This window comes from Salvelinus sp. IW2-2015, unplaced genomic scaffold (assembly GCF_002910315.2).
Source record: "Salvelinus sp. IW2-2015 unplaced genomic scaffold, ASM291031v2 Un_scaffold1687, whole genome shotgun sequence".
Taxonomy (NCBI): Eukaryota; Metazoa; Chordata; class Actinopteri; order Salmoniformes; family Salmonidae; genus Salvelinus; species Salvelinus sp. IW2-2015.
Genome location: NW_019943086.1, coordinates 155073 through 166660, shown reverse-complemented (window position 1 = coordinate 166660; position 11588 = coordinate 155073). Strand labels below are relative to the sequence as shown.

At 40.8% G+C, this 11588-nt stretch overlaps 1 protein-coding gene and 2 long non-coding RNA genes across 7 annotated transcripts in view; 2 read left to right on the top strand and 1 right to left on the bottom strand.

Moving 5' to 3' along the window:
• Positions 1-221: 221 nt before the first annotated feature.
• Positions 222-11588, bottom strand: part of cd27 (CD27 molecule) — a 17075-nt gene continuing 5708 nt past the window's right edge. For 2 of the 4 annotated variants that reach the window (XM_024139142.2, XM_070439486.1), the window contains exons 2-7: positions 3577-3642; positions 2517-2661; positions 2315-2443; positions 1245-1496; positions 935-1051; positions 222-837 (exon numbers count right to left, since the gene is read on the bottom strand). In XM_024139142.2, coding sequence (XP_023994910.1) covers positions 725-837; positions 935-1051; positions 1245-1496; positions 2315-2443; positions 2517-2661 — 756 coding nt within the window. In that variant the 5' untranslated portion in view covers positions 3577-3642 and the 3' untranslated portion in view covers positions 222-724. Of the gene's footprint in view, positions 838-934; positions 1052-1244; positions 1497-2314; positions 2444-2516; positions 2662-3576; positions 3643-8755; positions 9514-11588 lie in introns of those variants that run through there. The other 2 variants (XM_024139141.2, XM_024139140.2) reach the window with 2 other exon arrangements.
• LOC139024600 (uncharacterized) overlaps positions 9789-11588 on the top strand; it is a 4344-nt gene continuing 2544 nt past the window's right edge. Inside the window, exons 1-3 of one of the 2 annotated variants that reach the window (XR_011475934.1) lie at positions 9789-9855; positions 9946-10007; positions 10090-10175. This is a non-coding gene — a long non-coding RNA (uncharacterized lncRNA). The remainder of the gene's footprint in view (positions 9856-9945; positions 10008-10089; positions 10176-11588) is intronic. The other variant, XR_011475935.1, reaches the window with a different exon arrangement.
• On the top strand, positions 10191-11012 carry LOC139024601 (uncharacterized). Its single transcript, XR_011475937.1, has 4 exons — positions 10191-10303; positions 10373-10545; positions 10627-10663; positions 10761-11012. It is a non-coding gene; the product is annotated as an uncharacterized lncRNA (long non-coding RNA).

Here is an 11588-nt window from a genome sequence, read left to right as displayed (position 1 = left end):
CCTAGATAGAGCTAGACATCTCACTATGCTGGTCATGTACACATCCACTTGCTCTCCTTTTATTGAACTGTATAATAAGCTTTCAGTCTCAACTGCTGCAAACTGTTTTTTTCTGTGTTCATGTGGCACCTTGAACTGTTTTTGCACAAATTAAAATATTAAATATAATTTTTCAATGAATACAGGTGATGGGGCGATTGTATGAAATTACAGTAGGCCTGTAACATTTGTGATTCTGTTCTTTATTTAAAATACAGCACTGTATATTTTAAACAGCCACTACTATGTAAGAGTTAACACTAGCATAAAGCATAGATACAGCAAAAAGCATAATTGTAATGAAGGTGTAAAACATCTTCAACATAAACATGTACAGTACATGTATTCAGCACACAAATGATTGTGTGTGTGTGTGTGTGTGTGTGTGTGTGTGTGTGTCTTGTTCACTCTTCGTTTCTCAATCTCACTCTCTGCTCTTTCTCGGTCACAGACTCCCTCTCATCTTTAGCCTGTGTCTTGATACTTCAAAGTGTCTTTTTGTCCTATTTTCTTGTCCTCTCTGAAAGGCCTAGATCAGAAGCCACTGCATTAAAACAATACAGCAGCCTGTCTAGCCTTCAGGTTAGTTTCACATCAATGGGAATGTGAGGTAGTCTGTTTGTCTCCTGGGTCTCCCAGCTCGCTTGTGAGTTCTCATCCTCTCCTTCGACACCCACATCCTCCATCATACGTCCAGTAGCAGCTCTGGCTTTCCACACACTTCCTGGATCGGCATGGGCACTTCCTCTTCCGCTGTGCTCTGATTCGCTGGAGTAGTCTTTTTGGGAGACCAGAAGCCTGATGGACCAATAAGATGAGGGTTAGGTCAAATGTGCGTGCATATGTATTGTGTTCAATAGAACTACAGGACAGATCAACAGTGACGTGGACTTACTGTTTGTTGAACCAATCCATCGCAGAACAGGTTTGAGCTTTGAGATGGCAACAAGGCAGGTGAGCAGTAGACACACACACACTGCAGACACACACACCGGGAGCCACTTGCTATCATCTGTTTGTGTGTGTATGAGAGAGAGAGGGGAGTAGAGAGAGAGGTCAGGGCCATAAAACACATGAACACCGACATTGTATAAGGTTTGGGGTTTTGGGAGAGAGAACTATGTAGCTCTCATGGCAGTTTTACATGTCACTTTGAACACTTTCAGGCCATTTTCATCATTTGTATCCATTGTATTGTAGTTTACCTTGGTTTGGTTTTGTGTTGGGCCCAGTAGCAGGTTTGGTGACAGGTTTAAGTCTATGATTAGAGATACCAGGCACCGAGTGGTTTGACACTGTAGCTGGCATGATGGGAGGTGTCGGTATGAGTTTGGGTGTGTTCGGGCTGGGGATCTCCTCACAGTRCYGACAGGTGCCACTGCCTCTGCAGCGGTAGCCTGGTTTACAGCTGCACACATCATTCTGCTTGGTGGAACAGCGAGACACATACTGCAGCTCTGTAACGGAACACAAGTCATAGGTGGTCTATTTGTCTGTGTGACTTCATGTATACTGACTTTGACATAGTGTTTTTGTCACGTTGTCAAACACAATCTGAAATCATGCCTGAATATGATGAAATAACTCATCTTCAAAATGACTCATAGGACCTTGTTGAATCAGGTTTTGACTCACAACGAACTGAAGTGTATATTACCGTCTGACCCCACCCTTCTCTTTCACACACACACACACACACACACACACACACACACACGACTAGAGTGAATGACAGTTAAAATGTGTTCACCGAGTCTGTGGCTACTCTCAAACCTCTCTCACCTCTGTCTTTACCCTCTGTTTAAAAATAGTTCATCTCTATTTTTGTCCCCCACTACACTCGATGACAACATGTAATGAAAATGTTCTGTCAGCTGCACTTTCCAATGTTTATCTCTAAAGTAAAAGGTTATTTCCACCGGTGAGATGATATCTGTCTACCACTAACCCCTCCCACTGTACCCCCCATCACCACTGATATCCTTGACATTACTTGGTAGACATGCCATCCCTTCTGCCCTGCAGGCCTCCCAACCCTCCTCTACTCCTGGGTGGGTGAGTCAGTGTTTCTCAGTGCCCCCCTCCCCTTCCCCCTCTCTCTCTGACTGTGTCCCACCATGGTACAGTGAAGGGGGAAATCCCTAGCAGGCTATGTGTTTTCATCTAAGTCCTTCGTAACTATGACTTAGAAAAACAGGTGAGTAACAGTTTTAGACAGACAACAAGACAAGCATCAGTGCCAATCATAGGTTGCTGGAAATGTGTAGACACCCACTCATGCTGCAGCCATCGCAGGATTTGCAGCTTATGTCGAAGTTGTAGCTGTCTGAGTAGTAGCCGCTGGTGCAGTCAGCACACTGGGTAGGGCTGTTCTGACCGGCGCAGCGTCTCACCATATGCTGACCTGTAAAGGGCAACACATTAAATTATACGTGCACACACACACACCTGATAAAAGTATTTCTCAAATGGCTTACCTGGTGGACACTTGTTGCAGCACCATTGGCTTACAGACAGTGGCCAAGCATACTGTCTCTCCTTGTTGCACGTGAGGGATTGGACAAGAGAGAGGAGAGAAGGGAGGGATAGAAAGATGTGGGTGATCCACCAGAAGAGATGCATCTGAGAGGAATGAATAGAAAAAGAGGAAGACAGTCAATATTTAACATATTTTACATGAACTTCAGAACATTGACATACACTGAGTGTACAAAACATTAGGAACAGTTCCCTAATATTGAGTTGCATCCACTTTTGCCCTCAGAACAGCCTCAATTCGTCGTGGCATGGACTCTACAAGGTGTCGAAAGCGTTTCACAGGGATTCTGGCCCATGTTGACTCCAATGCTTTCCACAGTTGTCAAGTTTGCTGGATGTATTTTGGGTGGTGGACCATTCTTGATACACACGGGAAACTGTTGAGTGTGAAAAACCCAGCAGCGTTGTAGTTCTTGACACACTCAAACCGGTGCACCTGGCACCTACTACCGTAAAGGCACTTCAATCTTTAGTCTGGCCCATTCACCCTCTGAAAGGCACACATACACAATGTCTCAAGGCTTAAAAATCGTTCTGTAACCTGTCTCCTCTTCATCTACACTGATTGAAGTGGATTTAACAGGTGACATCAAAAAGGAATCAGAGCTTCACCTGGATTCACCTGGTCAGTCTATGTCATGGAATGAGCAGGTGTTCCTAATGTTTTGTACACTCAGTGTATACTGCATTCATAAAGATATCATCCAACAATATATTATCAAGAGATAAAGCATTGCAATGGCAGGACATTATCGTAGGCCCCAACAGTAACTATAAGAGACAGTTTCAAGGACATGAGAAACACCTAAAGTAGAAAACATGATACAGACTCCAGACAAAATGCCTACATGCTGACAGTGAAAAACAAAGTGGTAACAAAACCGATGACATAAACACGTCCAACTGTATACCATTATAGATACATCAAGCAAGCCCAGGACTCTAACGACAGACCTGAACAAAACTTATTTCAGTAGGGAAGTGTAGAGTCTGACTTACCGTGTTTCAGAGAGGATGAGAGAATGAGATAGATGTGACTCTGGACCCTCTGACTGTGTGACTGAACTGGGGATCACAGTGTGTCAGAGTATTATTCAAAAGATGAGTCACAAGGGAAACTGCCATTTCAAAAGACTCCTATCTCTCTTTCTCTCTATGACGACCCCCCTAGTTCACTCTGAACCACTGTGCCGCTTAAAACCCTAAACTTACCCATCTTCCTCCCCCTTTCTTTCCACTGCCGTTTGTCCGTCGTCTGTCTCTCTTTCATCAAAAACGGTGATATTAGGTTCCAAAACAATCTTTAAGACTCTCTTATMTCGTCTGCCTCTCTCTCTCTCTTGCTCTGTTGCTTTGATGACAAGGTAACTTCAGAGTGAATAGGACTACATTACACTCATCTGAGGACCAGTCATTTTCTTCACTGTAAGCAGCAGCCGTTCTTATTTAAATTCACCGTCCAGTCAAACATACTCAGATCAGACTGAGAGAAATGACATTGACATTCTTTACGGACATGTACACAACAGGTTTTTGAGCTACATTGACTCTTGTGGGTTAACTGAATGTCATATTTTGCCTATCATGTTTAGTGTGTGTGCGTGCGTGCAGGCGTGCGTGCGTGCGTGTGTGCGTGCGTGCGTGCGCGTATGTCGGATGAATGTGTCTGTGCCTGTGTGGTGTGTGTGTGTTTCAACCATATCTCTCTCAGTCAGAGGTCACGTGGTTTCATTGACTCTGTGGTCTGCTCCTTCTCAACTCAACCTGGATTTTCACAGAAGCCAGGCCACATCACATGACCCTGGGTGAACTGTTACAGCCCAGGGAGCAGCAGCAGGGACGACCCTCTACACATCTCCCTCCACCTTCGCCTCAGGCCTCTGAGCATTCACTACTCATACAGCGTACACAGATTACTGTAACAAACAGAGATGACTGGGCTGAGCCTCAGAGTCTGCAGAAACAATAAACAGTTGCCAACCAAAAAAACAAATGACTGATTCTCATTAATGTTCCTACAGCATTTTTTCTTATTATATGTTTACCATTGGCTGAAGGGTACATTTCGTTTTTTATTTGTATTTTTTTTTACCCCTCTACTACCCCCCCCCCCTTCGAAGGACAAATATCCTAATTTTTCCCCCAGCTTTTTTGCTACATATACATACATTTTACATATACATTTTACATACATGGTACTTTTCTATAAAGCAGTCACATAACAATAATACCTAACCAAACATAAACTCTTTAATCCAAACCCTCAGCCACTCTCAGCACATCCCACTTATCACCATAGACCACCCTCGTTTGGTTTCCATGTGCCATGTATTTTTCAATTGTGCTATGATGTTTAACAACATGTTTTAACCTTTCTAATCGTATAGTATCCACAGATTGTGAGCTAAAGATAAACCTTTTCTATGAGTATTATAATATTATTTATTGACTGACTATGGCTTTCCAAATCGCCCAACACTGCTATTTGTAAGGTTAATTTTAAGTGCATGTTGTGATTTTTTAACCATTCCTGAAGCTGTGACCAGAAATAAGCTACATAGGGGCAATACCAGAATAAATGATCTATTGATTCTGTCTCTTCGCAGCAAAATCTACAGAGCTGAGATTGTTGTATGCCCCATATATATAGCATTCTGTCAGTGGCAAGAATTTTATATAATAATTTGAACTGAAAAACTCTAAGTGTTGAATCAAGTGTAGTTTTTTGTACCAGTTCATAAACCATTGCCATGGAATTGGACATCGAAAAGCTCCTCCCATTTATTTTGCAACCTGCAGCTGTCAAATTTTTGTCCTCAGATGAAACTGGTATATTTTTCTATTTATGCCAGTTCCTTTCAGCCAATTTGTGTCTTTAATATATGGCAGGCAAACAAGTTCCCTACCTTCTCCCTTTTCCACTTGCCGCCTCCATTTTTGTGGTAGTGCTGCAATCAGTTGGTTGTAAGTTTGGATTGAGCAGACATTCCCATATATTTTCGATAGCTGCATGTGACAACTCCTCCGTTTCTATTCATAATACCATTAATAAATATAATACCAATTTTAAACATTTCCATAAAGAATGTGTTTTTATTCATCAGTATATTTGAGTTGAACCATAACATTTGTTGTAATATTTGTTCTATCTTTTCTGGAGTTTAAAACTGAAATTGTAACCAGCTTTGTATGGCTTGTTTAAGAAAGGGTGATACTTTAAACAAAATGTCATTTTCAATTAGTCGGAAATGAGAAGTAATCTGTATAAAGGCAAAAAGGCAATTTTTGAACAAAGGATGAGCCTTTCAAAAAAGTTTTTAAAGTATTTACCTCTATGGTTGCAGAATCTTATTTATTTTTGTTAACTTTCTATTGAAATTAATTGTGGTAAATTAATTTATGTTTTTTGAGATGTGAATACCAAGTATGTCTACTTCACTATCATCCCATTTTACATCTGGTGTTGCTGTACATAACTGTAACCCATTGTATAAGAGATTCACAGAAATTAAAGTAATCCAGGCATTTATATATACATTCTAGTCGTACTTTATCAAACGCCTTTTCAAAATCTGCTATGAAGACCAGACCTGGTATCTTTGATGTTTCATAATGTTCAATTGTTTCAAGTAATTGCCGTATATTATCTCCAATATATCGTTCCATGTAAAAAACCTGTCTGCACAGGATGAACAATATCTGTTAAAACCTTTTTTATTCTATATGCTATGCATTTCGCCAGGATTTTCGCATCGTAACACTGAAGTGTTAGAGGCCTCCAGTTTTTTAAATGGACTGGATCTTTATACTTACCACCTGGGTCCTGTTTTAGTAGTAATGAAATCAGAGCTTGTTGAGCACCTGAAAGTCTACCATTTGTATAAGAGTAATTAAAACATGCTAATAATGGATCTTTGAGTACATCAAAAAAGGTCTGATATACCTCTACTGGTATACCATCAAGCCCTGGTGTATTTCCAGACTGAAAAGATTTTATTGCCTCAAAATGTTATTCTTCTGTAAGTTGGCCTTCACACGGGTCTTTCTGTAAATTTGTTAATTTTACATTATTATTAGGAAAGAAATCCTTACCGTTAACATCCTTCAGTGGAAATAATACTTAAAAGAAAACAAATCATTTAAATATTTAGCTTCCTCTTTCAGAATATAATTGGTGAATCATGGATAACTCCATCATTTGTAACGAGTTTCTGTAAAAAGAAATTGGTAGAATTTCTATGTTGAAGATTCAAGAAATATTTTGTGCATTTTTCACAATTTTCCATCCAATTCGCTTTATTTTTGTAATACATTACACTTGATCGTTCTTGAATAAGTACCTCCAATTATTTTTGTTTTTCCTTTAACCTATTTTGTGCCTCTATAGTACAGTTTCCATTACCATTTACCTGCGCTGGTACTTCCTCTATCTCTTTTGACCTAAACTGATTTTGTTTTAATGGTGAGTATTGTATTGAATGGCCTCTAAAAGTACATTTGAAAGTGTCCCATACAATAAGGGAATCTGATGTACCTATGTTGTACTATGTTGTATTGTCTTAGTTAAGAACAAATTGTCATCTAATAGGCTTTGATTCAATTTCCAATGTCCACGTAGTTTGTAGAGTGATTTCCTTTACAATCCATTCTGGTACTTAAAACTGTATTATAATCTCCCACCATAATAATAGATTATTTCCATGCTTGTATTTTCTAAAAAGTGTGGATCATCATTATTTGGCCCATATAGATTAATTAGCCATATCTGTTTTTGGTCCAATAACATATTTAAAATAATCAATTTTCCTTGCGGATCTGTTTGCACAATTGGATCAAAATTTGTATTAATTAGTATAATCCACCTTGAGTGATAAAGAAATGGATAAGTCTGGTGAGAGCTGTGAAGCTTTGAGAGCGAAGTGGGTTCTGAAGAAAGGAAGTAGGTTTTGAAGAAAGGAAGTACTTCTTACTGCACTGCTAAGCAATCAGATAAACACAGGTAACAGAAAGTTAAGGCAGATTTATAATCTAGATATATATATATGGGAGAGTGGGTAAATTGAGCCAAAGGGTTAGTTGTTTATAGGAAACCATACACAAAATGAATCATGTGAACAAATATTTAGGAAGAGGTCATTATTTCATAGAGTCTGTGAAGGAAAAAAACACATGGAAAAAGCTGTCCAAAAAACAGATTTTCATAAAGTAAAATACATTTATTGTGATATAGGTTTCATGGTGCCAGTTATAGGCTAGTTTTAAAGTATATAGTTCGCACCTTAATTGGGCAGGGCGGGCTGGTGGTAACAACTGGACTGGTATCAGTGGAATGGTATCAACTACATCAAACACATGGTTTCCTTTTTTCATTCCATTCGCGCCGTTCCAGCCATTATTATGAGCCGTCCCCCCTCAGCAGCCTCCACTAGTTTTCTACATCAGTTGGGGTCTCTATAAGCTACAATATGAGGTCCTAAACCTAGCATGGACGTGCACCCTTGCACCCAGTTAACCCACAGTTTATTTGGGGTAAATTGTACCATTATTATTGTGTACATATAATGTATGTAAACTTTGTTGAAACTCTGCTGTCGGTATTCTGTCTCTAAATGTTGTCCATCACTAGCAGCACCATATCACCAAGTAAAATTCTGAGTATGTGTAAAAATGTACTGGGCGAATAACGGTGATTCTGATTTGGCGAGGGGACAGTTGAGCCAACGGCTAATCAACACACCCCATACAAATGATGATTACATTTAGTCCGTTTTATGCATAATATGAATAGTATTTAAGACGCCTCGCATTTGAGTGATTGGTCAAGTTTAATGCCTTCCTCGGTTGAGTTTGTGCCCCTCTTGGACACAATTGGTATTTTCTTTCCCGGTGTAATACAATGTATTATCGCTGGGATATGAGGTTACACGTAAATGTTTTAAAATGTAGTTAGAAATGTTTCCATATGCTTAGGCTACCCTGTCCCCATACTCAATTTACTCCACACCCGAGGTAAATTGAGCCAAGAGACAAGCTGTTTTCAAAAGGGTTATGTTTACATGCATTCTGATCATTTCCAGGGATACACAACTTCCTGAAATATACGTAGATATCTTTGGATATACTATATTTGCCTTGACGTAGTGATGCTGAATGTATAAAAAAAAAGCGCCCAACATACCCCCCTCTCACCTGTTGCTCCAATAGGCAATAGGCATTTTTAGCATTATGCTACATCCCGATTTAGAAACAACTCCCCTGGCACCGTGCAGGGGCCTGTTGCACAAAAGTAGAATTAAGACATCCGGGATAAATGACTCAGCTGAGCTCAATGAAGCCAAAACATGTGCGTCCAGGCTTAATTGGTTGCACAAAGACCAAGCCAGGATGAGCAGACACGGATTCATTAAGCCAGGTGAAACCAATCCTGGATAGGTGCGCGCTCACGGCTCACTCAAATAGACCCCGCCACAGATCACAGATTAACTGATTTACCATGGCAACTAGAGCCGCGTACTTTTCCCCGTCGGAAGCACAAATCCTCATGGAGGCATACGAGGAGGTAAAAGATATAATTAAGAAGAAAGGCAACACCGCCACAGTGATAAAGCAAAGAAAAAGCGTGGCAAAGTATTGCAGACCGCCTGAATGCGTAAGTAGTGCACAATTACACACTCACCGCTCCGCTGAAACATCACAATTACAATTCAAATATTTAATTCACATCTCCAAAAATGCAGTTGTACTGTAATTATGAAACGGTTAAATTTTTAATTGAAATGGACTGCAGATATGAGTGAAATTGTGTAAAGTAACTCCATCACACTGTATAAAGCTATGATAAATTTTTTGATATTTTTACTGAAAACAAGACAAAAATACCAAGTAATTTTTTGCAGTGTGACTCCATTAAATGTGTGTGTTGTGTGTTGTGTGTGTGTGTGTGTGTGTAGATTAAACATGAACGGGCCAAAACGGACATGGCAGTAGGTCAAAATCAAATACAAGAACATTCTGCAGAATGGTATGGTCCCTGACTAATATTTAACAAAGCACAAGCATATATTGTACCAGAAGGTGCCTGCTCACACATTGTCTGTACTGTTTTAGCAGTGAAAAGAATACCCAGACAAGGCACGGGTGGGTGGTCACCAAAGGCTGACCTTACCCCAGCAGAGGACATGGCCTTGAGCTAAATAAAGGCAGGCCCGTCTTAGAGGGGATCCCTGGGGGAAAGAGACGAGCATAGGTCCTCCCAAGATGCCACCCGCTTCATTCAAGGTATGTCCTTCCATCTCTACATGGGATACAACCACATTCATATTGAATCAATTTGGACTGTCTGACTTTGGTTTACCTATTGCCTTGCAGTGTCTGGCAGCACTGTGTTCCTGTTAGAGCCACCAGCACAAGCACCAGACGATGCTGATCCAGTGAGTACTCCATCAAAGGCATACTGTAGGCCTGGCATGTCTTGTCTACTAGCTTCAATATGAATCCGATTAAATGTGATAGGGTGAAGGCCCCAGTGCAGCAGCAACAGCACATGATGGAGACGATGATGAGGAGGAGCCATCTCTCTGGATTCCAGAAGGCATGAGGTATCATGTTAAGACTGTGAAAGTACTATTTACTCTACAATGGTGAGGAGTCCTCATCAAAATCAAAAAATCTAATTTCTTTTACAGGACCCAGATGCTTACAGTGGGAAAACCAGCCTGGCAACATAGTGCGTATTAATAAAGGAACACCACATCCTGCCAAATTCCAGCTGCGCTAATTGTATTGGTGTTCACAGAGCTCACAAGCTATCAGAAAGTTGTATGGCAACCACCTCCGGCGCCAAATAGAACTGGCGACATAGACATTCAGTACAAGAAGAAAAAGATGGAAAATCTTGCACTGGAGTCCGAAATAAAAAAGAGGACAATTAGGAAACTGGACCTTGAAATAAAAAAACTTGAGAGGGAGGTGAGATATGCCTTCAATGTACACTGTATGATACTGTAACACAAATGTATTAATCATTATTTTTCTTCTTCCTCCCCCCAGCTCCAAGAAGATGACACAGCTCAAAATAAAAAATTAGGTATATTCTCGTAAAGTCAAGTGAGCCATGACATATGAGCTCTTATTGTGAGCACACAGGACGGTGGCATCTTTCTAAGGTTTTTTTATTTTCCCAGCAATCAGTACAACCAAGTCATCGTTATAAGGCATCGCCCTCTTTTGCCCACCCCCCCAGCACCAGGTGTGGCCACTAGCCTATATAAAGGCCCAAAATTGTGTGTTCCTTTCTGCTCTGACAATGGCATGCCCATTCGTGCGAGATGTGGTGGATGAAGAAGCACTTGTGCTGAGGAGAGCCTTCAGGCGAGAAAGGGTCTTCAGGGACCGGTTGGACCCACTGGCCTTCCCTGATGACCATCTATATGAAAGATACAGGTTTTCTGCAGATGGCATCAGGTATCTATGCAGACTACTGTCCCAGGATTAAGCACCGCACTGCACGGAGCCATGCACTGAGTGTGGAGCAAATGGTTTGTGTGGCCTTGCGCTTTTTCTAGTGGGCCTTCCTGTACTCAGTGGGGGATGCAGAACAGCTGAACAAGGCCACAATTTGCCGCACAATAAGGAGTGTGTGTCTGGCTATCAAAGCATTAGCAGATGTCTCATCTCCTTCCTGGCCACAGAAGACTCTGTGACATCAAAGAGGAGTTCTATAGGATTGCAGGTAAGAGGATCTACAAATTACAGGACAACTGTTACACATAGTAGGATACTCATTACTTTGTGTGCAGGTTTCCCAAATGTCATTGGTGCAGTGGACTGCACACACATAAGGATAAAAGCCCCCTCAGGTGCCCATGAGGCCGATTTTGTGAATAGGAATCCTTTCACAGCATTAATGTTCAGGTGAAAATAACTTTTTGATATTGTCCATTGACGAACACTCTGCATTGCCAGTGATGTGCATTGATTGGTGTAATATTCCTCATCTTATGTTTCAGATG